Source organism: Lissotriton vulgaris, chromosome 8 (assembly GCF_964263255.1).
Source record: "Lissotriton vulgaris chromosome 8, aLisVul1.2, whole genome shotgun sequence".
NCBI lineage: Eukaryota > Metazoa > Chordata > Amphibia > Caudata > Salamandridae > Lissotriton > Lissotriton vulgaris.
Window position 1 is genome coordinate 530,525,713 of NC_141696.1, and position 27,996 is coordinate 530,553,708.

Sequence of the window (27,996 nt, forward strand, 5' to 3'; positions counted from 1 at the left end):
GGGCACACGTTTTAAATCCACAGAGGGCGACTGCATTGTGGTCACCTTTAAATACACAGGAGCTGCGAAATTTATTGCAGACTGGAGGAGCCCTGTGACAAATAGTCTGATCCGTACAATGGGTCTAAGTTACTTTTATCCCGTTCGCTCAGATAGACAAAGGAATACATTTAAACATCATTATGCCCAAGAAGGACCCTTTACCTCGCAGCTATATCCTCAACCCTGGCCGGCCCCTTTTGTTCCCTCTCAAGGCATGCCAGTGGGCTCTGAACCATACCCATATGTTCACCCTTGGGAAAGTAAAACATATAACTATCAACCCCTAGCAACATTTGAGAGATCAGGGCCCATTCACCATCGAGCTTATAACCACCCTGACTTTCAACATAATAACTACGGGTTCCCAACGTCTAATAGATATGATGTACTCTACAACTACGACCAACTGGATGAGGTTGATTGACTGCCATCTGACCTGCCCTTCGTTTCCTGCCCTGACAGGGTGGATAACCCTGTAGTATGCAAGGCCAACTCATTAATAACCTCTAACCCCTCAGAGGTCAACTTAGCCAATACTGCCACAATGACGAGATCTATTTATTCAGTTAGCCCCTCCTCAGAACACATCCCTACCCCTTCTTTACCTGAAGCACACAGCCTCTCTACCTCTATAGTCTTTCAACCCTCATTCACCACCAAAAATCATAAGATGAACTTTGCAATAAATGCTAATCCACAACTGCATCGTTCTCCTAACACAACCCCTGCACCATCATTAGATCACAATGATTCCAACCCAATTAAAATACTGTCATGGAACATCGCAGGACTGGCTTCCAAAACCAACGACCCGATGTGGGTATCCTTTGTTAATAATTACACCATATTATGCTTCCAGGAAACCTGGTTAGTAGATAGTAATGTCTTCATTGAGGGATTCCAAAGCTTCTTTGTCCATGCATCCCCCTCACCCAGTGGAAGGGCAAAGGGGGGCTTAGCAACATTTATTAGTCTGTCCCTTAAATCTGAGATAAACTATTTGCAGCTGGACAGTAGGAACATCCAGATCCTGGATCTCAGAAAGGGGAAGAAAGGAATAACCCTGGTCAATTTCTACAACTCTGTCTCTTCACTGGGCGAATGTAACATCGTCACTCTTCAAAATCATCTAAGTGAAAGCCAGACAAAATTGTCTCAGGATAAAATAATTGCTGGCGATTTCAATACGCACATCTGTGGAAACCCTTTTACAACACCTCTGGGCTCTTTGGGATGTGGAAACAAAGCAGGTCCTCACTTTGCTCATTGCCATCGTGGAACAAGATTGAACACCTTAATGGACGCCCTGAACTTGACTATGGCACTATCTCTGAAAGTCGACTCTTTTACCTTTAAAAATCCAACTTATAAAGGTTCTGAGTCAGGTTCTTTCATAGATCACATTCTCCTTTCAGCTGGTGTGGTCCATCAGGTTCTAAACTTTGATATACTTGAAAGCATTCACAGCGACCACAACCCTCTTTACCTTGAGCTACAACGTGGTCCTTTTGTACTTTGGAAAAATATTAAGGACCCGGGAGTGCTAAAACCGGTTAATAACAATCGCCGCCTGAAATGGAATTTCATAAATAGTGACAACCTGCACGAGTCCGTTGTAAAGCACTGTGAACTTGAACTCAATCTCTGTGGCTCAAACTCCACTCCCCCGGAATCCATCTTATCTGCCTTCATAGTGGTGACAAAAAAGATTGATCAATTGCTCTCCGTACCCATAAAGGGAACAATCGCCCAACAACCACGATGGTTTGATCATGCCTGTTCCTCAGCTAATCGAAAACTAAAAGCTGCCCTCAAGAACAAGCCAAGAGACTCTGCACTCATCAAGGTCCTACGTGCAGAATATAAAAACGCCCTTGCATCTCGCAAAAAGACTATAAAAACTAAAATCTGGGAGTCTCTGCTCGATCCCTCAATTCTGAGCAATAGCTTGAAGTTCTGGAGCATAATCAACAAGCCACTCTTTGATGACCCGAATGCTGACAGCCTCGGAACTGTCATACCTGAGAACGATTGGATCTCTCATTTCAGTTCCATTTTTATGAGTGACGCCCCACAGACAATGCAAACTCTTAAACTTCCTGAAAATACACCTCTGCACTTTACTATCAAAGAAGTTGAATTAGGGATCCATGGTCTTACTAGTAACAAAGCCCCGGGCCCAGACGGTCTTCCACCGGATCTATTTAAATCCAACATTCCCTTTTGGGCCCCAATCCTTACAGCTGTCATCAATGCTGGGGCCGAAATCGGGGCTCCTAAGTCCTGGGGAGCATCCACTATTGTCCCTGTATATAAAAAGGGTGACAGAACAAAAGCGGCTTGTTATAGACCAATTTCCCTGATAAATTCAGTTGCAAAGGTAGTGGGAGGGATCCTCTTAAACCGGCTGAACACGTGGGCCAAACATAACAGCATAATGACTCCTATCCAGTATGGATTCAGACTAGGGCATTCTACAACTACCCAATGCCTGAACTTATATTTAATCAGTGGCAAATATACTCAAGCCAGAAAAGGAACATTATATATGGCCTTTATGGACCTTTCTTCGGCCTTTGATTGTGTCGATAGAAGTAAACTCTGGGAAGTCTTGCAGAACATGGGCGTTGAAAATACCTTGATCAACTTTCTGGCTGACCTCCATAATGACACACGTGCCAATGTCCGTTACACTAAAGATCTGAAAGTAACGAGAGACTTTAAAATCAACCGGGGGGTTAGGCAGGGCTGTATTTTAGCACCTTTTCTTTTTAACCTATATATAAATGGACTCGAGGAACATCTTTTAAAAACTGACACGGATTATCCTCGCATTGGAAAAAAGGGCGTGCCTGTTCTGCTTTACGCACATGACGCCGTCCTCATATCCAGAACTGCACTCGGACTTCAAAAATTATTAGACTCCTTTCTTCAATTTATGACCTTACGTGGCCTGAACATCAACAACTCCAAATCATTCGTTATGATGGTAGGCTCAGGATCAAAAAAACGTTACCCCTTCTCACTCAATGGGGAAAAAATACCATCTACAAAAACCTTTTCATACCTTGGAGTATTGTTTGATCATAAACTTTCATGGGGCCCTGCCATAAACAAAAAGAAAGGTGAAATACTAAGGACCAACGCTGGAATAATGGACTTTGCACGCAAAATGGGTAACACACCAGTGTCCGCCGTAATTAAGCTTTACCAAGCGAAAAGCATCGCGGTTGCCTGTTACGGAAGCGAACTATGGGGCTTTGCCCCAGTGGATGCCCTTACAACTCTTGAAAATAACTTCCTGAAACAGGTCCTGTGTTTACCAAAAAGTACTGCTAATTTTTCCGTCCATGAGGAACTGGGCACACCGCACTTAGGAGATAAAATTGCTGTAAACCCTCTGCTCTGCTGGTTGAACTGTTGGATGAATGACTCAATACCATTAACCCACAATATCCTTCTTGAAGCCCTCACCTGGGAAGGACAACTCAAGATACACTGGCTGAAATACATTAGAAACTGCCTCAAAGATCTGGGCAGGTTGGATCTCTACTTAACACCTCAGCATATATCCAAGAAAGACGCTAACTATGTAAAGGATACTTTCCTATTAAATCGACAGCTTGATAGGGAAGAAATTGAGTTGAAGAAGGGTAGTGTAATGAGTCATATTTTAACTAAGACTTGTATACGCTCTGAACCATATCTATCCTGGCATATATCAAGACATGAGCGTTTCCTGTTGAGCAGATTCCGTTTTGGTTTATATCACCTGTTGTTAGCTGTACCGAGTGGAGCCCATAGAGGCCAAGTGTTGCCACCTTGCGGCTGCGACAACAAGTCTCCGCAAGACCTGGCTCACTTTTTATTCTTGTGCACTTTTTACTCGAGACCACGGAATACATTTCTAAAACCTTTGCTTAAAAAACTGAATTTTGTGCAAATTAAGCCAGCTCTACTACATCTCCAAATGCTGCACGGTGATAGCACCTTTTTTACCTGTAACTTTTTTAAAACAGCCCTGAAATTCAGACAAAGTATGGAAGGTTGACCCCCAGTTGAACTGTATTACCCTAGTAATTAAGTCTCTAATAAGTACACTTACATTGGATCATGTCACCATTTAATCTCTTTGTGATTACCTGCTTTTATTTGCTTGTTGTACTTTTTCGATAATGAACTGTATATATATGTATTTTCACATGCTTTTATGACTGCATTTTAGACAGTTGATTAAAGAATTTTGAATTTGAATTTGACAGTAGGCCTGGCCTGTTATTGTGACAAACCAGTGGTGAAGCCTGTAGCCTTGATTGGTTATTTGGAATAAAGTTATGTCAGAAACGATAGATCTAATCTTCCGATTGTGAAGACTAATGACAAACCCAGTAGGCCTCACTTATTTATTGTGAAAATAATATAATAAAACAAATAGGCCATTAAGGGTCGATTGTAATTACAGATTGTTGAAGCCTGTAGATAGGTATGTCATTACACAAATCTCCACAGACAACTAAAGTAGGTATGGGTTTTGGTGTGGATTTCCCCATCTGGTTTTCCCTCTGACCAACTCTGCCAAAGGAAATATGCACTTTGATAATATTTATTTACCCTCTTAGGAAAAGTTGAAAATTGCTTTGCCACCTATAATTTGTGTATATTTATAGTTTTCTGACTGTGTGCCTGAGGCTTTCTTTGTGAGAAAGTTTGTGCAGAATTCAGTAGGCCAAGTTGGTTATGGTAACAACCCAAAGAGGAAGGCTACATGCCTCATTGGTTCTTTGGGGAAAATAATGTCACTGACTTTGGTTTGATACGTTATTCTAAGGGAAATAGGCCTGACAAAATTATTGTGAAATGCATCCATTAAAAATAATAGGCCTTTCAGGGTGGTTGCTAGTACACCAAATGGAAGGCTGTAGAAAGTTATATAGAGTCTCATAGAGTCAATATGTCTGATTGGTTCATTGGGTAAAGTTATGTCAGATGCCTTAGGTCTCATTGTTTATTATGAAAAGCTATGTGAAAAGCAGTAGTCATAGCTCATTTATTAGAAAAAAGACGTGTTTAAGGCAATAGGCCTTTAAGGGTGGATTGTTATTAAACAGTGTTAAAGCTTGATGAGAGTTATTTTGAATCGAGTCTCACAGAGTACTATAATAGGTGTGATGTCTGACAAAACCCTGGGGTAGAAGATTTGTACTACAAAATCCTTGTTAGGTTCTCTTAGGAGGGGTTGTATATTGTGTTGCCAACTCTAATGTTGTATATATTTCTAATTGTGTGACTGTGTGCTGTATGACCTTATAGGAAAGCTTATCCTCAATATTCAAGGCCTTAATTTGGTATGGTGATGTGGCAATGATGTCAGATTACTGTACTAAGCAGTGTTTTTGTATTGTTTACTTCCTTTTAGAAATCTTGCGGGTATCAGAGGTGCACTGTGAATATCCTTGCTAGACCCTCTGAGGAGGGCCTGTTGGCATTATTTGTCTGCAAGGCCCTTGTAATAAAAAATTAAAAGGTCTACATGAATATACGCATATAGAGGAATTTTGGTTCAATCCTCTCCTATCTGTTTGAGTGTCATTCCCATTCTTCTTCTCCCCATGACATCATATTGCATGAGATAATGGATTTGCTCATTTTTGCCATTGGCTCTAATGCCCTATATTTAAAAGCATTTTGCCTCATTACATGTACACCTCCACCTGAAAACGAGTGGGATTCATTGTCTCGCCGGTGTCCAATCATTTGCCGCCCGATTCATGACCCTAAATTGCGCTCGCAAGGGGCCGGATTCTGAGAATCCGGCCCTTTGCGAGAGCGATTTTTGCATTTGGGATTCAGCATCCCAAATGCAAAAATCGCTAATTGCGATGTCGCAAATGTGCTAGGAATTACATTTAAGGAATCTCTATTAGAGATTCCTTAAATGCAATTCAACATCCAATTAAAATTTGCGAATTCGCAATTTCTTGCCGCAATTTACCGCGAGTCAGACCTCGCGGTAAATTGCGAAAACACAGAAAAATGCATTTAAATGCATTTTTCTGAGTTGCATGTTACACACACACATGTCCTTTGGACATGTGTGTGTGCAACAACTGTGTGTAATGTCATTTGAGGGGTGCTACAGGGTGTCCTATGGACACCCCTGGCACCCTTCAAATCGCAATCTTATTTGCGATTAGCTAATTGCTAATCGCAAATAAGGAATACTCCCCATTCATTCCTATGGGCCTTTTGGCCCATAGGAATGAATGGCGAGTTATTCCTTATTTACGATTAGCAATTTGCTAATCGCAAATAAGGAATCAGTAGGAATCGCATTTTATTATGCGATTCCTACATGATTACCGTTTTGCGAGTCCTTAATAGCGAATCGCTATGATTCGCTATTAGGGGCTCGCAAAACGGCCCGTTCATGAATCAGGCTGTTAGTTTCCTAGTTTTTCATTTTATTGTTCCCTTTCATTTTTTTGAGAACAGATTTTATTGATTTTCAGCGTACCACAAGGGTGGAGCCCAGCGAGATTAATACAAATGAAATGCAAAATAAAGAGTCCTCGGGTACTGTATATCCCTTTCATTTTTTTCTTTCTTTTTGGGTCTCACTTAGACAGCACACGTGCGGTCTTTTCGAGACCTTTTGTTTTCTATCAGTGGGTTTAGAGATCGCCTATTGCTCACCATTCATGGCTTTCATTATAATTCTCGTGCTTGCTTCTTATTGGTCAACTTCCATATGCATCCTTCCTCTTTGTGTGTTTGCCCTTCTCCTGGATCATGGACCCATTATGTTTGTCCTTTCACTGCTCATTTTTCTAGGCACTAATTTTTTCTTTAGATGTAAGCACTCTATCGGAGTGCTTCATTTCAGCTGGCTCCTTCGTGCACTTCTTTCCCATCTGTGTTCCTCACTTTCCGTCTGCTTGCCCCCACCTCTTCAATCTTTCCTTAAGTTGAATGTTGTCTTGCGCACAACCTCTCTCATACCTTCCGTTTGTTGTCCGTTTTTGCTTGCCCCCACTCTACCTCCCTCAGTTTGTTGTCCGTGCGGCTTTCCCCCAGCCAGGTTCCCTCTATTTGTTGGTTCTCAGTGTTGGTTTACCCCATCACATTGCCTCCATATCTCCATCTCTCCATTCATTGTCCTTGCTGCTGGTGTAAGCCAACACCTCGCATAATTGAGACCCATTTGGTTTTGCCAATGCTTGTTTTTTAAGAGCATCCTGAAGATCCTTTGTCTTATTGGGCTGCTAGTTTGCTTCTCATTTCATCTGGGGTGAGTTGCATCCTGCGTGGCCATAAGTTCTAAACCTGGTGGCCATCTTGGGATGGTATTGTCTGTGGTGTATCATTGGTTTATGGTTCCAAGATGGCCACCAGATTTAGAAGCATTATGTATATTAACATATATTAACTTGGGGCAGTGCAACATTGATACACTATGTACTTTAGCATTCCAAGATTGATGCCGAGTGTGATGTTAACTGAGTGGCCATCTTGTAATGGTATTGTGCACAGTGTAGCAATGTTTTTACCCTATCAAGATGGCAAACATTGTTGCCTGTATATGTGCCAGCTATGTTGAAGCTTTAAAACAACAATTCACTGTGTACAATACTCTAGCAAGACGATTGGCCACTTTTATACTGTGATCATATGACCACCAAGTTTAGATGGTGGCATGTTTTGTTTTTCTATATTTATTTTTGCAATTTAATTCCCCATATGCTCGTTGAGGTTGAGTGTCTGATTAATTATGGATAGGTAATAGGATGAATGCAAGAATGAGTCAATGGATGCATGAGAGCTAGGATGAGTGATTGTGCATGTAAGATGACTTATTGAGAGCCTAAACTTTCTTATGAGCTAGACCCATTGGCATTGGCAATGTTTTCTTCGTTATGATCTTAAAATGTTACAGATGGCTCTTCTTCTTTCCTATCTGTTTTGGGAATTAGTTGTTTGAAGAGCTGCTCAGCTTTTGGAAAAGGGACTGGCCACAACCTAGATGTTTTTGTTACCTCTGAAGTCCAGATGTCTTGTTGTGCTGCTTTTTTTCTTTGTTTATGGGAGTTCCCTTGTACACCTGCTCTTTTAAATTTCATTTTTCCATCCCTCTCCTTTTTCCATCATTTTAATGCCTGTCCCTCCCTCAGTGCACAATCCTGGAGTGCAGTGGAGGTGGTGTAATGTCAGATGAAGATAAGAATGTGGTAAAAAGTCTGTATAGGCCAGTAAGTATTCAATGTATTGCTACTTCATTGCTGAACACAGATCAACAAAGCCAAAAGCATCAGTGGAAGCTTAAAGACACAAAGCACATCCATTGTGCCTAGCGACAAAGACTCCAAAAGAGGGTAAATCGCAATAACTGACCTCATAGGTAACAAGAGAGCCCCAAAAGCCATTACATCTTCCTTTAAAGGAACCCATCACATACAGCCAGCGTTCCTTGGAAACTAATCTAGAAGGTACATTAAGGCAACAGGAGGAAGATAAGGGACCATGGCCATGAGTGACCCTGGAAAAGCCAGTACATCCCACCCCAAGCAAAAACAAGAGCACAAGGGATAGACAACCACTGTCCCCGACTCTAGGCGGTGATTGCGGGTTTCAGGGACAGGCACGTCAAATGAGAAGACCGGGCCACAACCAAAAATGGGAACAGGAACCCAACACCCCAAGGCAGCTACAAAAGGCAAAAAAATGGCAAAACCAAAAGCAGGCCCAATTAACACCCACATCGCAATAAAATGGTATCCAATCCCATCACAAACTAAGACACAGAAAAGTGTGTGTGTCAAGAACACCTGGGAAAACCCCCCAAATATTTTGAACTTTCAAGACCTCTAGAGCGTCAAGGGGCCCTCACTGCAAAGGTGTTTGATTTTGATGCAACTTCATTAGCTAAAGTTTAAGCCTTGCCCCACTAAAGGATTTTGAGCTACATAAAAAAAGACTAAGTCAGAAGATAAAAGGTTTGACTGGGACAAATTCACTTGTGCATCCGTCCCATGCTCCATCACAGTTTGTCTGAAATCGTGCCTAGGTCTGGACCTACCACTTCCATAGACTCATTGGTGTTTGGAGCTTTTTGGGGCTATTTTTACTTTAAAAATTCATATGACTGATTCCCCTTGCTAGATTTGTTGTCATTTTGACGTCATATTTTAAAAATTAAAATGTACTCTATGTTTCTAATTTGGTTTTTGATTTTTACTTTATTATTGGTTTTGTACTGCATAAATAACTTTACACATTTCCCTGAGTTGATCCTGTCTGCTCTGTGCAATATCTGTCAGGTGGTTGAGCTCAGGTTAATTTAATGACTTTCATTGTTCGCCCTGACAATTAGTGTTACTATTCCATGAGGTGGATGACTGCCCACTCCAAATAATAATTCACTTTCTTACAGTGATCTTATACTTAGTGGAATACCACTCAGTAGGAACTTTATTTTAGAGCCCGATGAACTCTGCAAAGTTGGAGTCAAAATGTTATGGACTCCTTTCTAAAATCTATTTAGGTGTATACGTTGGACCCCAAGTTGGATTGCTAAGTTCTCCCCTTGGCACTTGGCTCCCAGGATACAGAGGCGGAGCAGTCCAAGGTTTACTCAAGGAGGTGGTGACGGCTAGAAACACAGAACGCAACAAAACCCGCAATATCCACCCCTTAACAACTGAATGTTTCGGCAGTGCTTCCCTTTGTAAAAAACGTAAATAACTTGAACCCCTTGGCTGCCAAGCCTTTTCTCCCTAGAATGCTAAGCCTTTTTTGGGGCTATTTGGGGTAGTTCGTGCTTAGGCATCCATAACTTTATTCAATGTTAAGGTATGTACGCCATATTTGCATAATTTTTTCCACTATTCTAGGTATGCTAAAGGCACACAAAGTTTTTGAATTCCCCGTGGAGGGGACTGAGAAAACATGCAAAATATTGCTAAATTTGGAGTTTTGAGGGGAAAATAGGAAAAAAGTGCTCAGCAAAAAAGTCTGTTTTTCCCAGAATAATGGCATCAACAAAAGGTTTGCTGTGCTAAAGTCACCATTTTCCAGGATTTCAGGAACATGCAGAGCTGAATCAAAAAACATTTTTTTTACCTCAGTTTTGTCATTTTTCAAAGAGGTAGCCCATTTTTCCTAATATTTGTACTTTCAACCTACTTACATTTTGTAATGAACCCGCTGTGAAACCCATGTGTGACCCTGGAAAGGTACAAATTTCAGAAAATTTAACAAAACTTCAAACTCAGCGAGGGGTCACCTGTGTAACTCTCTCAAATGTTTCCTAAGGAAATTAACTGTTAAAATAAAAAAAAAATGAAAATGCGTAGGAAAAAACTTCCATTTGTGACAAAGTTTCCATTTGTAATTACTCATCACTATGGCTGATTAGCAAAATTAATATACCATTACATCCACTAGGCCCTTCTGGTTGTGGGGATATAGGGTTTGTAGATTTCCCTAGAACTCGAGGTACCCAGATCCAATAACTGAACTGCACTGTACAATCTTTCATCATTGTGTACCAGGTACAGAGCAATCCATATGGTAAAATATAGAGTGAAAAATAGCAATCAGGGGTATTTTGAAAATGGGCAAAAGATATGGGGGCCGATTCACAAATGTAATCTGGGACAAAATCCTAACTTTACGACTTTTTAGTATTCACAAAAGGCATTTAGGAGTAGTAAAGTTAGGATTCCTAACTTTACTACTCCTAAACGGAGACAAAATCCTAACTTTACGACTTTCGGTATTCACAAAGAAATGCCCTTTGTGAATACCGAAAGTCATAAAGCTCTGTGGATTCCTTCAGATTCTGGAAGAATAAGTCACAGAAATGCACCGAAATAATGTGATTTTAGGCAAATTTTGAGGTTTACATTGCATTGTGGGTAAGAAAACTTTGTGGGATCCTCTGCGTATCTAGTTTTCAGAAATACCTGGGTTAGGTAGATATCCCTGGGTGGTAGCCAAGCTCAGGCTCCCAAGCTGCTGGTAGCCCTTTTGTTGATGTTGCCACATTGTGTCTTGGACTTCGCCTTTTTGCTGGCTCTAGGCCTAACCACACAGGTGAAGTACCATTTTTAATCAGGAGACATGTTGGAACGCTTGGTACCAGCAAATTTGCAGCTCCCCATAGATTCCAGTACTTTCAGTTACAGAAATATGAAGAAAAGTTGTATTTTTAGCCTATGTTTGAGGATTGCAAGGGCTTCCAGTTAAGAAAACCTTGTGGGATCCACGCAAGACACACCACCCTTGAGTTCCCCTGGTGTCTAGTTTTTAAAAGTATCTGGGGTTTTTAGATTTCAGCCGAAAAACTCTGTACACTCTGGCATAGCAAGACAGAAAAGTGTGAGTGAAAGTTCAAAATGTAAATTTTATTAACAAAAGATTTCATGAAAATAAAAATGTAGAAACCACTGTTAATAAGATAATTATAATTTTTTAATACTCAACCAGTTACTCACTGCTCGTGAGCTGTCAAGCCACGACAAAGCACTAACCGCTTTACAGGCCATTCACACACCTTTGATGTGTCACACACAAAGCCATTCATACCACCAGCCGCGGGCACAGTACACTACAATACTCACATCAACAAACAGCGCAATACAAGGGCTTATCACTTTCATACGCCCACAGGACTGGCACAGCAATCACATCAGCTGGTAGCTGGTGGGGTGCGTGGGCTGGCGTTTGGCTGCCTGAGTTTGTTCCAGTGACCAGCAGCAACTCACACCACACACATTGCTAGCCAAACGCCAGTTCACACACAAAGCCAGCCAGACGCCAGGCACACACATCACCAGCCAGACACTAGTTCAGGCACAGCAATCACACCTCTTTGCAGCTAGTGGAATGTGTGGACTTGCGTTGATTTGGCGACTGTGTACATGTAGTTGCTGGCTGCTGGTGTGTGGTGATGAAGTGTGTTTTTAAGTGTGGCTGTTGTTCCTAAAAACGGTTCTGCATACAAATTAGTGTGCACAACAATATCATCCCAAAACACATAATCAATAAACAGTTGGAAGAAATTGATAGGCAAAACGTTTCCTTGCCCGGCGGGCCTCACCAGCGCTTCACATCATTGGGTGCCCTCCTGGAACCAGGCAGCGCGGTCGGATAGCTGGCTTTTACCGCAGCCAGACATGGCCCTCGGAGGCCATGCGACAGGGGTCACCAGCGAGCCTGAGGGGCGGGCTGCGGCTGCGCCTGGCTGCTGTGCAGTACTCGAGGCCCATGAGGCCTGTACATTTCCAACTTAAGGCTCATTAACTGGTGAACTCGTGGACAACAGAGCGGGCTGCCGTCCCTCACACTGTGCTAGACCCTTAATTGTGGTGCTGAGTCTTGCGGAGCACTCGCACACTGATGCATGCTGATCTCAACCACTGCACTGATGGCATAGTGTGGGTGTGCCCAACTGTCGCCATACTACTGTCTGCTGTACTTGCTAAACATACCACATTATTTTTAGCTTCCAATTTCAAATTCCTTCATATTAATAGAGCATTGTACAATTTTCAACATTGCATCTAGATGTTTATGTCTATTATCTTTATTAACCTGCTAATGTTATCTGATTTTTAAACCAGTAACGCCCCTCTCTCCCCCAGTAGGAGTCGTTGAATTTGCTTCTCTAGCCTGATCCGAACCAGAGATTTGAGTCAAGATACTAATATAGAGCTTGGGTGCTGAGAACTATATTTTTCTCTCAATGTTATGCTTTCTCTTTGGTGCTTGCAAGTACAGGTTCAATGGCATTAAACACAACCCATGGACCCAACAGTCAAATGTGCAGAGACAAGCTCAGTTCTCTCAACCAGAAGTCAGCTGCCACAAGTTTTAGTTTCTACACTGCAAAGGGAACCTGGGGGCATATTACCAAGCAATAGCGACAATTATCGTTATTGCTTGGTTAGAGACAAAAATTTACTGCTGCGCTGCGGCGATTTTTACCGCAAATAAACCTTGGTATTACCAAGGTTTATCGCAAATACGATAAAAATCGCCGTAATGTATGAATATCGCTGAAAAGTCAGCGATATTCATGAATTACCGAGCTAATGCTCTTAGCCATGTTATCCACCTCCCATTGGATAACATGGCTAAGAACTGCTCAGGGCAGGTGTTAGCTTTTGGAGATATTCGCGCTTAGCGCGAATATCTCCAAAAGTTGGTAATAGGAGATAGCGATGTTAGCGACTGTTTCCAGTCGCTAACATCTTGGCATGCCCACTTTGCATATCATTAGTGATAAATATCACTGACATGCAAAGTGGGGCCCAAGATGGTCGCTATCTCCTACTAGCTGTCGCTAACTGGTGTTAGCGACAGCTAGGTAATAGGGAGATAATTTTATCTCCGCTTTCTTGTCTTTTAAAGCCAAAAAAGCTGAGATAAACCCCCTTGATAATATGCCCCCTGCATCGGTGTGCTTCAGCTGAGTTGGAGAATCATGCACCACTTCAAAAAGTTATGAATTGCTACTAGGGTGACTGTACCTTGTCACAGAAGCTGCCTTGGCAAGAACAAAAATCATTACCCAAAATCGAAAGGAAAGTTTTCCTCTACTTGGTGCTGCAATCCAGATACTAAAGTGAGGTGTGGAGACAATATTCAGTGCCCGGTGCTTAGTCTAGGCGTGAGTCATACTAGTCCTTTCTGCTGCGGTAATACATTTGATTCTTCTGCCTGTCCCTCGAAATCCCTGTCCTTTTGACTATTTTCCTGAAAAAGTATAAATCTTTAAAATTGCCGGGTGTGGGTGATTTTTTTACTGAGCTGTGAGTGATCATACAAAAAGACGCTGTAACTTTGAAACTGCCAGTTGCAACTAGATTTTCCCCCTCGCCAGCGGATGCTCACAGTTTCAGGGATGAAGACTGCAGTGGGCAACAAAAACAGTTTGCATGCTTGAGGTTCAAATGTTTATACCTCTTAACTGCAACTGATTTACATGTGGTTTGCAGTACTGAGATCATTGAGCCCCCAATTAACTTCCTCTCCCTTATTCGCTATGCCAAAAGGTAAGGTGGTGGTTAGAGGCGGCAGACCCGTAAGCAGATGACGGCCCGGGACCAGTGTTCGATTCCCGACGCGGCAGGGTCGTGGACCAGGGTCAGCGGGCTCGATAATTCTCGCCTCGGTGCCTACTCCAGTCAGGGACCACACTCGGCAACTCTGGGCATTAGCTTGCCTCATCTTCACAACGGCCCCCCCAGACCGCCGGGGATGCTTGGTCGCACCTTGGAGATACCCATTAGGGACCATCTCTCAGGGTGAGCCAGGACGGGTTCCCCAGCGGTCGAAGCGTGGAGATACTCCTCCGGGAGTCGATTCTAGCGCTATATAAACCCACAATTAAATTAAATTAAATTAAAGGCCAAGGCACTCCTTGAGGTCTTATGGATTCAACTACACAGGCACAGGCAGACGTTTCCTGTATTGACAGGGTAAGGGATAAAGAGGCTCACATAGAGAGTGCAGATATTGGTTGATGCTGGTGCCACTGTCTAGCAGGTAAACAACTTATTTTCCTCAGGTGACAAAATCATTTCTAAATTTGCTCTGTGAGGGTCCGTTTTTCATCCAGTGCATTTACACCTTTGCTCAGTTTTACCCCTGTATGTGGGAGGCTGTGGTGCACCCTTAGGAACACATGAGGCTTTAGATATGCTTTTGTAATATGATCTCCAAGCAAATAACAGAAAGGACTGCTCTTTCAAAGGAAAAGTAGCATTGTCTTCAGCAATTAAATTTATCTTTTTAAATGTGCACCGAAGAGCTATTTGTATTTGTGTAGCTCAGTCCTAGTATGCAGACTAGAATGTGGTTCCTGTAACTTTATGGTATTAGAGCTGTGCTCTTGTAGACATCCTCAATCATTCCAACATTTTGTGTATGAAACTGATTCGTTTCCTAAAAGGTGCATTCAAAAGATTGCTTACTATGTCGTTACATTATAATATGGTTCATTTCTAACTAAGATATTGTTTTCAGAGGCTCTCAATAGGTTGGTACTTTTGGTAGTATGGTAGCGCATGCTTAAAAAATGGGTTTGTATTGCAAAATTATATTTCAGTATCTGTAACGAGAGAATCTCAGCATCACCTTGATTTTCGTTTCGAGAAGGAGTTTGCCTGTAATGCGCTATTGTTGCATGATGTGCATAAAGGGGTCCTGGAATCTTGAGCTTACTGAGCAGAATTCTGGATTTGTCCCACATGCCAGAGATTAAAGGATATCAACCATAATAATAATGGGCCCGATTCACAGAACTAACTCGAGACAAAAACCTAAACTTACTACTTTTGGTATTCACAGAAGTTAGGATTTTGTCTTAAGTTTGTCTTAAGACAGACTTAAGACAAAATCCGAACTTAAGTCTGTCTTAAGTTTGTCTTAAGACAAACTTACGACAAAATCCTAACTTCTATGAATACCAAAAGTAGTAAGTTTAGGATTTTGTCTTAAGTTAGTTCTGTGAATCGGGCCCAATGAGTCATTTATATGGGTTTCCTAATGCAGCTTTTACATGTGAAGGTGCTGCACATAGGAGGTGTTCCAGTTATCCACAGCACTGCCACTCACACCCCTGCTATGTGGCAGTCATTGCAGATGAGAGGTGGTCGTCTCTGGGTGACCTCTGGGCTTCACCAGGCACTGATGCCCTGGGATGCACCCAAACTGAAAGTCTCTGCACCACAGGGCAGGAGCTGGGGTATTTATAGCCACAGCACAAAGGGCAGCAGCACTACTGAAGCAGCAGCCATTCTACCACCTTTCTCTTCCTCCCTCTTCCCTTCCTTCTTGCCCCCTCTCTTCACTCCCACCATCTTTCCCTCATTAACATTTCCTTTACTTAATTCATCCCGTTTTCCTTCCTTCCTTGTCTCCTTCCTTCCTTTAGTCCTTTCATATTTCATTCGTTCCTTCGCTATTCTAGTACCCTCATTTGTTCCCCCTTCCCTTCCTTCTATTCTTCTTATATAGTCGACATTGTTTTAAGATTCTTGAAACTCCATTCTGCTTGTAGTAGGCATCGTTGTATTTTGAGCAAAAATGTATTGTACAGTTCTTAGTTATGTAATAGTTTCAATGAATCGAAGATGAATGAATAAAAACAACTATTCTCCACTCATCTGCATCCTTTCTCCACCCCGGTCTCCCTCGCCTGTCCTCCCCTCTTCAGTTTGGTACCAAATATGTGTGAAATACCGACCTACACCATACCGTCAAAGAGTCAAAGAGGGTACAGTTGGATGTAGAATAGGAATCTTGATTGATATTTCTGTACTTAATCATGACATACAATCAATTCCTATGCCCTTCCGTCTTATTTTTATTTTTTTTTTTTTTGCTTCTCTTTCCTTCTTCCTTTGACTCTTTCTTTCCCAAACACAGAAACAGTTCCCAGCTCATCTTAAGTAGTGCTCGAGCGGGGTCGTGCCTTTATTCATAACAGCAAGGAACTCCAACACTATCCCCCACATGCATCATTGTGTCATATTGCGAATTCTTATTTGCGAAAAATAAGGAATCGCAAATAAGAATTCGCAATATGAGATGCATCAATAAAATCGCTATTCTTTTGCGATTCGGTAAAAATCGCTATTTTTTCCGAATCGCAAGGAAAATGCGATTCCTTATTAGCGATTTCGCATTTTGCGAAATCGCAAATAAGGAAAACACACACATGATGAATACTGAAGTGATTACAGTGTGCCTGCCTCTGAAACTAATTACAGACACCTGTGGGCTACCTTCAGTTTGAATTTGGCAGTTTGGGGAGTGTGTTTGGAAGGTGCAGGAGAGGTCACTGTTTTCTCTACTGAATATGGAGGCAAGCAATGTGGTTTTGGAGCAGCAGCAGCAGCAGCAGCAGCAGCCCAGGAAAAGGAAAGTCAAATTTAGTGACAAAGAATTGGAGGTATTAATTGAAGAAGTCTCAGCTAAGCATGAACAGCTTTTTGGAAAAAGCTCACTAAAAGTACCTGAGGCTTTCAAAAGAAAAATATGGATCACAATACAGGCAAAGGTGAATGCTGTAGGTGTCGCCCACAGAGACATCAGCAATCTCCAGAAGAGATGGTACGATTTGCGCAGCAGAGCCAAAGAGAAGATTGCGACACGCATTAAATCTGGAAGGAAAACTGGAGGGGGTACACCAAAAGAAATACCAACTACCCCTTGGGAGGAACTAGTAGAAGGGACTTTACCTACAGAAGCAGTGGTTGGAGTGTATGACATAGACACCTCTGAGCAGCCAGGAACAAGTCAAGGTAAATTTTATTTTAAATCAGGAAAATGTCATTGACTGCATTACTTGTGATGCATTTTGTAATGATAAAAATGTAAAAAGTAGATGTTTGGTCAGAGTGCATTACATATATGGTACATTTTGGTTAAAAGAATGGCATCATGGGACATGTAGTTTTCAAAAATTTTTTTATTGCTATCAAGAAAACAGGATCAATGTAAAAAATAGGTTGAGTCAGTTGTAGGAGTATTAGTGAAGCATACCTCAATGTATCAGTGTCATATGTTAACCTGTAAAACAAAAACAGGCATTGGGAATACTTAGCTAACAATTTACTCCCACTGTCTCTTTTTTAGATGCAGAATTGGATGCTGAATTCATTGAATTTGCTGAGTCATTCACACAAGACTTATTAAATGATGCTGCAAATAACTTTGACCCACCACCTTCACCCACTGTGGAACCTCAAATTCAAAGACGCAGAGTGCGTCAACTGGTAGACACAGAATCTGAGGCAGAGGATAATGTGAACACTGCAGTCCCAAATGCAACAGTGAATGCAGGGCCTGCACAAAGGGTCCCAGGCAGGCGTCAAAGACTGCGACAATTCTTCCGGCGTCGCAGAGGTCCTGTCCAAAATCATGATGCAATGGATGAGATTGTAAATGGCAGTGTCATTGAGAGGAAGTTATTAAAAGTACAGCGCCTGCAAGGAAAGGATATAAGGGTTATCAAGGGAAAAATCACCAATATAGCCAAAGACATTAACAATATGAGTGCAGCACTTGTCAACATGGTCAATGTCTCTTCAGACAAAATGGAACGCATGACAGCAGCAATAGAGACACTAAGCCAAGTAATGCAGGTTAACCAGGGCGCAGTTTTGCAAAGAGCAACAGTTGTAAATATGCATTCCAGCACAAGAGCCATGCACAGAATGTGCAATAACACTTCAAAATTGATTGAAACTACTGTTGACATTCAAAAGGAAATGATGAAATGTTATGGTGAGCTGGCCTCTGGCATGAAGTCAATGCAAGGCCTCATTTCAGGCCACCATCCTGGGCCAAGTACTATCTGTCATCCAGAGTCTGTAGTCACTGCATCTTCTTCAGACACAGCAAATGTAAAAATCAAAGCTGCTTCAGAAAGAAGAAGTGTCAGAAATGTAGGCAAAGATACCCTTAAAAACATAAATTCAAACCCTGTGAAGGTTAAGGCATTGGGGTTAAGAGGAAGGAAAAAATGATTCATATGTGAATATTTTGTGAACCTTATTTTGCACTGTTATTGCATGACAATATCCATACTTTTCAATATTACATTAAAATGACATTTTTGTTATCACAGAGCAGATACATTTGAATGGAAGCTCACATTAAATTACTTTGGAACTGCAATAAATCCCTAAGTTACAGCAAAAGCATGTTTGTTCTGTGTCATACCTTTATTTAAAAGTAATGCTGAGTTATCTCTTCTCTCCTTCTCCTTCCCTCTGCTGCATCAGGACCATTGATTCTAGGTTGGGGTTGGTGAGGTTGGTTGTGGTTATTTGGGATGTTGTCTTCAAATTCCAAACCAAGGCCTCTTTTCATGGCAACATTGTGCAGCATGGCACAAGTGGCAACAATTTTGCAGCAGACATCAGGCCGATATTGTAATGCACCTCCAGTTTTATGTAGTATTCTGAATCTGGATTTCATTATTCCAAATGTCCTCTCAATCACATTTCTGGTAGAGATATGAGCTTGGTTATAATTTTGCTCTTTGCGGGTTGTCGGATTCAGATAAGGAGTCAGGATAAATGTTCTCACACCATAAGCACTGTCACCTATGGAAACATTTACAACATATCATTGGATTGCAAACATGTCAAAACATTTGTCTGAAAACAATTTCAACAACATAAGATGATAACGTACCCAGTAAATATCCATCTCCAAAATGTCCAGCTTCCAACTTGGTATATATGGCACTCTGTTTGAATATGTAGGAGTCATGAGCACTTCCTGGGAAACTAGCAACTAGGTCTGTGATTATGGTTTTAGAATTACAAATGGCTTGAATGTTCAATGAATGATACAATTTTCTATTCCTAAAAATGTACTCATTGTGGGAAGGTGGGCATATGGGAATATGAGTACCATCTATGCAGCCTATAACATGAGGGAAATGAGCCATATTATAGAAGTCCAACTTTGTCTGTAAAAGTTCCTGCTGAGTACTTGGAAAAACTATGTAATGCCTGATCCTCAACAACATAGCATTTAAAAAAATTCTGAAAAACCTTGAAAGGGAACTCTGTGACACCCCCCCCAGCAATGGCAATCACACCTTGAAATGAACCAGAAGCCAGAAGATGTAGGCAACAAAGTACTTGGACATGAGTAGGAATGGCTTGGGTTCTTAGGGTGGCCCTCTGTAGTATAGGATCCAAATCAGCTATTAATTCCAGTATAGAATCAACATTTAACCTGTACTTATCATAAATTTCTGCCTCAGTCTGGCCAAATAAATTAATGCGCACCCTAAATATCCTTTCACTCACTACTCTGCGCCTCAATGCAGCTCTCAATCTCCGCCTACGTGCCAAGACTATGACTGCAGCCATGGTGAAAGGAAATGTAATGGTCAGAGTGTGCCTTATATACCAAGAGGTATCAAAATCACATGAGACTTTGGTTAGGAAAAAAATAACACCTAGTCTGAGCTCTTCTTATTTTAGGGAATGCTATTAGCGATTTTTTAGAGAATCGCAAATAGCATTTTTTCATGCATGCCATTTTTTCTTAAATAAATGCGATTCCTTATTTTTGCGACAGATATGCGAATTCGCAAACGATATGCGAATTCTTAGAATGCGATTTTTCGCAAAAAAAATGATGCATCCCAAAATTGGATTTTGCATTCGCAAACGGCCAAATTCTGCGATTCGCACCGTTTGCGAATACAAAACACAATGATGCATGTATGCCCCCTTATACCTGTAATGTCTAGAATCCTAAAAGGGGTATTGCCCGACTCCTTGCACATACATTTCTCACCCATTTGGACCGCTCAGTCAGTGACAAAGAGGAAATGGAGCTATGCCCCTATGCACTTGAGCCACGCAACATCCCGGGAGGAGCTGGCCTTCTCAAGAGAGTGCGGGGACGTCTCTGGGAGGCGATGGGGTACATCTGTAGAGCTGGCCAGTGCCTAGAAGTGTGACCGGGTAGCTCTAAAGCGCTGGTGAGTGGCGCCGACGGTACGGCTGGCTACTGTTTACACCGCTAAATGACCTCTGCTTTTTTTTCTGCAATGTTTGCGGGATAGCGCCCCATTGTGGGAGACAAACCATTTTAACATCCTGGGTGCCGAGTTTCTTTCCTTTCATAACTGCGTACAGCGACACACGTCGTTACCGGTCGAAATTACTGCTGTTGGGTTTGTGGTTTAGATTAGATTGCGGATGCGGAGTGAAACAAAATATATATTACAGGGTATGCGACCCTCTTCTGCAAACTGTGAGGTTAAAATACGCTATTTGTGCCCCCATTACTATGCTATTTTGAGCACAAACTGTACTTTGCAACGACTCGAGAACAGGATTACTGGCATGATTATGACTGTATCAAATGCAAATTTTGTTTTTCGCAGAATCGCTTCTGAAGGCTCTACAGCATTACAAGCTAGCTAGCAAAAAGAGAGCATATTTCCTGCCTTTTTTCAGTGCTTCTTTGTCTCCTGGTATTTGGATATCCTGATTACCTGGGCAAGGGATTTTAATTGTACTCTAAATAGTTTTTTTTGCGGAGATAAAAAAGTAAGGTTTAATTAATTAATTATTCGTGTAATCACATCCAGCAAAAATGTTTTCATTCATTCTAGTTGCATCCTCACAAATCTAGAAAAATAGATATTTTGCTGTTTTATTTAGATACATTTGACAATGGCCCTAGTGGATACACTATGAAACATGAATTAAGATACACCTGTCAAAGTAATTCACAATATTCAAGGGCAAAAATATAAACACATTGATTTACACAAATAGGGATATCTCTCATCTCATCGGAAGAAACTATGAATACAAATTCTCATCAATTAACACATTTGTGTTTTCATGGCAGTGAGCCCGCCATGAACAGTGAGTATGGCAGGTAGGAAACTAAGGGACCCTACAAAGCCCTATGTTGCCCCTGGGCCAGGGGATGCATGCAGGGGGGCACATTATGTGCCCCCCGCTTGTATGCACCCCTGTTCCAGCACAGCATGGACTTCACAGTCCATGCCTAGCTGGAACACGCTGTGGCGTTCCACGGCTACACCTTTCTAAGGCACCACTGTGGGACCGCTGCCTTAGGACTGCCCAACCTGTATTCCAATCTGAATACGGCGGGCATGCAGACTGGGTTTGGCAGTCTTGCAGGTAGGCGCTGGTGTGGCGGCCAACTCCAAGACCACCAAACTCATAATCAAGCACTAAGTAATTTTTTTTTAATTCTAATCTGTTTATTACATTTTCCAAAAGTTGCAATGGGGATACTAAACATACTAATAAATAGAAGAGGTGAACACAAGATTTTGTATGAATACTCAGCATCATAGCCGTTAACACAAACATGTATTATAATAGCGGAGGAGCATGTGTGATACCTCCATAGCTACTCTGGCATTGCATATAATTAGATATTTCCTAACAGAGGGAAAAGAAAGTAAAGGGAGAGCTTGTGTGGATGTGAGTATCTGTAGAGTGTCGAGGATGAAAAAAGGGGGAAAAGACCCCATCCACCCGCCCCTCGCCCACAATGGGGAAGGGAGAGGAGGACGGCGGGCCAAGGGAGACCCTCGGGCACTAGGAAGAGGGAGGAAAGTAGCTTGACAAGCCTGTGAGATAGGAATAGGCCGGTGGGTATCATAAGAGTTGTGACTGGGCTATCGGTTAACAGAAGGGAGCCCACAGGGCGGCCGGATGCGATTACTCAAAGAGTTCTAGGACATGCAGGCGAGGTGGTGAGCAGCACAGATATTCCAATCTGGAAATGTAGTCTATGAGAGGCGCCAGATTAGGGTGAACCTCTTGTCAGTGAAGGTCAGTGAGTGGGAGATTAGTCCATCACCAAGATGTGATATAATCTATTGAACCACAGCGCTATGAGGAGGTCTTTTTTTACCACTAGAATAGAGCAATGAGTTGTTTTGTTATCCCATCATATAGCCATGGGATATCCAGTTTGAGCCAGTCATGTCCTCTAATTGGGTAGGATGTAAGCCCAAGAGTAGTGTGGGTGAGTCTGCCAGGATGGGATGGTCGAGGGTGGTTTTTATGACACCTAGGATCTCCTTCCAAACTGTTTGGATGGTAATGCACCACCACCAGATGTGCAGGCAATCATCTTCTTCCTGGGTATAGCACCTGCATGTGATGGGGACTGTGCCGACAAGTTTGTAAAGTCAGAGCAGTGTTAGGTACCAATGAAACATTATTTTGTATGTGCTCTCTGTGATGCTTTTGTGTAGTTTAGTGGTGCTTTTCCACAATCCATCTCACTTTTTGACGGTGCTGAGCGTTCCCAGCGCTGTTTCCAATCTAGTTTGGCTGGGGTGTGCCATGAGGGGTTTACTCCTAAGTTATTTGAATCTTTGGGCTATATTTCGTGTTAGGAGTAAAACTACAGCACTCACATGGTTAGAATGAAAGCAGAAGGTTAGGTATCAGAAGATTGGGTGCTGAAGAAGGGCACTCGGCCAGGTTGTCCGTTCTTCTCGTCACTATTTACTTCGGTTATAGAGTATAGAGAGCCATACCGGACCACCAGTAACTAACCCAACAGGATGGAGTACTCAGATATGGAATGCTATCTGGTGAGTGCGTGGGAGGCTGCGCCTGGGCCCCGCCCCTTGGAGGTGGGTACCCACAGGGACGAGCCATGGACAGCCCAATCCACACCGTTGCTTGCCTAGGGCCGGGGCGTCCTCTTTCGCCCGCCTCCGGGTGAGGGGAGCGCGGGCGTCTGGTTCAAAGTCAAGGAGGTAGGATCTTCTCCGGGACTTCAAGCTGTTACTACCCTACAATGCTCTTTGGATCCATTTCGTGTTGAGGGATAACATCTGCTATGATCACAGCACACCATCCCTTGGGAGTCTGTGAATGGTGGGGTGCCCGATGCCTGTCATCCCCATTCCTCGTCGAGTTCGTTCGTTCCATGGCCCCCACACTAATAATAATAATAATATGAAATTTATAATGCGCTCAGCTTACCCAGGGGCGTCCCGGCGCAACAGACCAGAAGGAGAGACTCAGCTAATCACTACTGTGGAAACAAATGGGTCTTAAGAAGTTTCCTAAATGGCAGGATCTTGGGCTCTGAGCGAATCCTGAGGGGCAGAGAGTTCCAAAGAGACGCCACCTGCACAGAGAAACGCCTGCCCCCAGAACGAGCTCTTCTTACTCTCGCTGACTGCAAAAAGTGTTTTTGGTCCGAGCGCAGCAGACGTGGGGGTTTGTAGGGACGGGCCATATTAGCAAGGATAGGGGGGCCTTTGCCATGTAAAATTTTGTGGGCTGTACATAGCGCTTTAAATTTCACCCGCTCCTTTACGGGGAGCCAGTGAAGCGCTTTGAGGACCGGAGCAGCAGACTGCCTTCTGGGAACATCCATAAGGATTCTCGCAGCTGCGTTTTGCACCTGTTGGAGGGTTTTAAAGGTCGCTTCGGGGGCACCGAGAAACAGCGCATTCCTTTAATCGAGCCTCGATAGAATTAGGCCACGTATCAACAGCTTCCTTGCTGGATCAGGAAGCAAAGGTAGCACCTTTCGGGCTGATTTCAATAAGCCAAAGCAAACCCCTGCGGTCTTCCTGGCATGAGTCCTAAAGGACAGATCTTCTTCCAACCATACTCCCAAGGACTTGATCTCCTTCTTGGGGGATGGTGGGTCACCAATTCAATTCAATTCAATTCATGTTTATTTGTTTGATTAATTAAAATCTTACAAAACAGATATATATTTAAAATATCTTTGAGTAATCAGATTTTTAAAAACGTCATGCATTTCATAAAAACGAAATCTAATTAAAATTTTCTTTAAGATTTTTCCCGATCACCGATAAAAAATTTACAAAAGCAGAGTTCATTGGTAGATCTTTCGGGTTTAGACAAGCCATTACTGCTTGTCTACAAGTCCTTATACCTCGGGCATAAAATAACCTCCTGAGGATTGCTTTCCTTTCTGTATCCATTGCAGAACAAAGACATACCAAGTGCAGAATATCTTCTTGTCCCAGTTTACATAGCCTACATGTCATATTGCCCTCAATGGCCTTCCATGGTGGAAGATGGCACAAGCCTGGCCAGAGTCCAAAGCGTACACTTATAAATGATCGCTTACTTTGGTGGGACCATGGAGTTTCAAGGTATTTTTGGACTTGCTTTTTTTTATATTCGTTTATAATTGGCCATGCATGCTTCCTTTTTACCAATAATTCTTTGTCTTTTAGCAGCGATAAATGAGTAACCAATTTATTAATTGTTTTTTTAAAGCTTTCCTGGGTGATTGTATTTTCCCAAATTGCTGTTATTCCAAATTCTTCTTTTGCTTTATTTAGATAAGCCCAGGCTTGAAGTTTACGATTGTCTCTTACTTCTTGCCATAAGGCTCGGGACAATTGATTATCCTGGTCATTTTTTACACGGTTCCAGACTTTCAAAATTTGGCCTTGACGGGCGTATTGTTGATTGTTTATCCCAAACTCGAGCCTTACTTGTGCCTGTGAGGCATTGCATGGTAGCTGGAATAGTATTTTGTATGTTTTTGCCACTGCGTTGTTAATTAAGTCCGCATCCTTACCATTTAGGGCTTCAGCACCGTATGTTAAGGTCGGTAATGGTTTAGCAGTTATGATTTTTAGTAAAGGACCGTATGTCAAGGCAGTTAGTTTCTTTTGTATGGTTCTAAAAGCCGCAATCAAGCTATTTGCTTTTCTAGTGATATCTTTCCTCTGGGGGAGAAAATTTCCATTCTCATTAAATAGAACGCCGAGATATCGGTAGTTATCAACTTGCTCTAGCTGAGTTTGTCCCAGCATCCATTTGTTTTTTTGTCTTCTCTTCCTTGTGACCACCATTACTTTTGTCTTTGCCTCATTTATTACCATTTGATTATCCTTTGCATAACTAAGTGTTCGATTCATTAGTCTTTGCAGTCCTACTTTTGTCTGACTCAACAACACCACGTCATCTGCATACAACAAATTTGATAATTGTGTTCCTGCCAGCCTTGGTGGATGTGAGTTCACTTCGTTTAGTGCATTGGTGAGGTCAGCTAAAAATAAGTTAAAAAGTAATGGAGCAAGGACGCAACCCTGCTTAAGGCCACGCGTCACCAATATTTTACCGGATAAGGTTCGCCCATCACCGATCCTCACCCTGACCCAGTTTTCGGAATACAGTAATTGAATAAGGTTCAGTAGTGAGCCCGGGATTCCATAATCTTCAAGTTTTTTCCATAGAAGAGACCTGTTTACAAGATCAAATGCCGATTTAAAATCGATGAAACAAAAATAGAGGGACTGTTTACATAAAAGTGCCTTATCCGTTAAAACTGATAGAATTAAAATATTTGTTGCAGTACCTAAACCTTTAATGAATCCGGTTTGGTTTGGGGGTAATATTAGCTTTTCTTTAACCCAATCTGACAGAGTTGCTAGTAGAAGACCCGCAAATAGCTTTGCATCCGTGTCTTGGAGTGTGATCAAGCGATAATTTTCTGGTAGTTGCCAATTACCCTTCTTGTAAACGGGAGATATTAATGATCCTCTCCAGGATTCCGGTATTTGCCTTGTTTCGACAACTTCATTAAACACCTTTGTCAGGTAAGTAGCCCATAGAGCCGGGTCCTCCTTATAAAGTGCAAATGGTATTCCGTTGGGTCCCGGTGCTCCATCCTTTTGTTTCTTTATTAGATTGGCTACTTCGATTTCTAAGAAGACTTTTACCAGATCCATTTCTTGCCCTCTTTCGGTCTGCAATATTTGATTGTTCTCCTTGGGGCTGAATTCTGATTCAGCAAATAGGGTCTTTTTAAGGAATCTTACCCAATCCTCTTCAGTTATTGGCGAGGTCACCAAGAGACCGGGGCCAACAGGTCGCAATAATGGAGGGACTGGAATTGCCCAGGAGCATCAGCTCGGTTTTACCTCCATTGAGCTTTAAGGCAGAGATAGACATCCAACGATAAACATTGGCGAGGCAATCGTGTAAAACCTCAGGTTGTTCTGCCAGCTGAGTGAGGCCCACCACCAGCTGAGTATCATCAGCATAGCTGATGATCTTCACCCCTGAAGGGGCGACCACTCTTTCAAGTGGAGTCATATATATATTAAATAAGGCAGGGCTCAGCGATGAGCCCTGCGGGACTCCACATTGACGAGGGATTAGGGCAGATTGCTCTGACCCTTCCCAGACTTGGTAGAAACGGTCAGAGAGAAAAGATCCCAACCATTTCAGGGCCGTCCCTGAGACACCTACCTCTGACAGACGTTGGAGGAGCACTTGGTGACTCACAGTGTCAAAGGCAGCACTCAAGTCCAGGAGGATCACTGCCACTGACCCTCCTGTATCTAGAGTGCTCCTTGCCTCCTGCACTACTGCCAGCAAGGCAGTGTCTGTTCCATGGCCGGGACGGAAACCAGTCTGGGTGTCTCCTAGCAGGTGGTTAGACTCAAGATGGTGAGAGAGCTGGCGGTTAACCAGCTTCTCTGCAATTTTTGAAAATCCAGGCAGAAGTGAAATTGACTACATGTCTACATGCCGCCTATAGTCCAATAAGGATGACTAACCTTGTGCGTACCAAGTACAGCAACTTTGACATCTACCTAAAGGCCCGATGGATTTATGGGTTTATACGTTTCCTCCTGTACTTCAGCTGCAGTCTGTTCACCTCGATACTGTGGGTGGCCCTTCCCATCTTGTTTTGCCTTCAGTACCTGGGGATGAGAGTATTTCTCTGGTTCCAATATAAATTGTCTGTCAACCTCTTGCTGTTAGGTCATCGGCGAGTAGATTTTGCCCTCCTGAATGAGCTGCTTATTTATGGAATCCAAGTGACCATGCTGCTAGTGGGTGGGCTCGGGTGGTGTTTCATGGTTATTGTAGATATGTAATTAAGGTTACCGCATGTAAACAAAACTTAATTTTAAAAAGTTCAATTTGCTTTTAACACTTAAATCTGTATTTATTTGTTTGATACTTGCACTTAAAACATAGCATTTGATGCATACAACGTGCCAGTAATACAGATGACCATCTTTCAAATGCGGTTCCGAAATATAGACATCAAACACGATTATAATCCTATAAACTTGAAACATCTTTGTAATGAGGGAATTGATGAGAAGAGAGAGAGAAGCTTTGAATGTTGTAGACCAATGACATGTCTGAATAAAGGTGATTTGTATCATTTCAATATTTGCAGATGGTATATTGATCACCTTGAGCACATTGAGCAGATCAGTAAAGTTTTAGACTTAGTGGCTTACTTACAATCCCGTTGCACCGCTTGTGCGTCACTTTTAACATGGGAAAAAGTGACGCACCGGTGGCGCAAGGGGCTAGTAATTAAGCTCCTTGGTCCTTAGGTGTAAAATGGATATTCTTAGATATCTGCATATGATCTAGACCTGAT

The 27,996-nt window shown here is 42.3% G+C and overlaps 1 protein-coding gene across 1 annotated transcript; it reads left to right on the forward strand.

Annotated features, from left to right (window-relative positions):
• The first annotated feature begins 23,282 nt into the window (after window positions 1-23,282).
• Window positions 23,283-27,674, forward strand: LOC147697262 (transmembrane protein 250-like). The gene is made up of 2 exons (XM_086933321.1): window positions 23,283-23,528; window positions 27,107-27,674. The coding sequence occupies exons 1-2, from the start codon at window positions 23,463-23,465 to the stop codon at window positions 27,473-27,475; spliced, it is 435 nt and encodes a 144-aa protein (XP_086789447.1). The 5' UTR covers window positions 23,283-23,462; the 3' UTR covers window positions 27,476-27,674.
• Window positions 27,675-27,996: the final 322 nt, after the last annotated feature.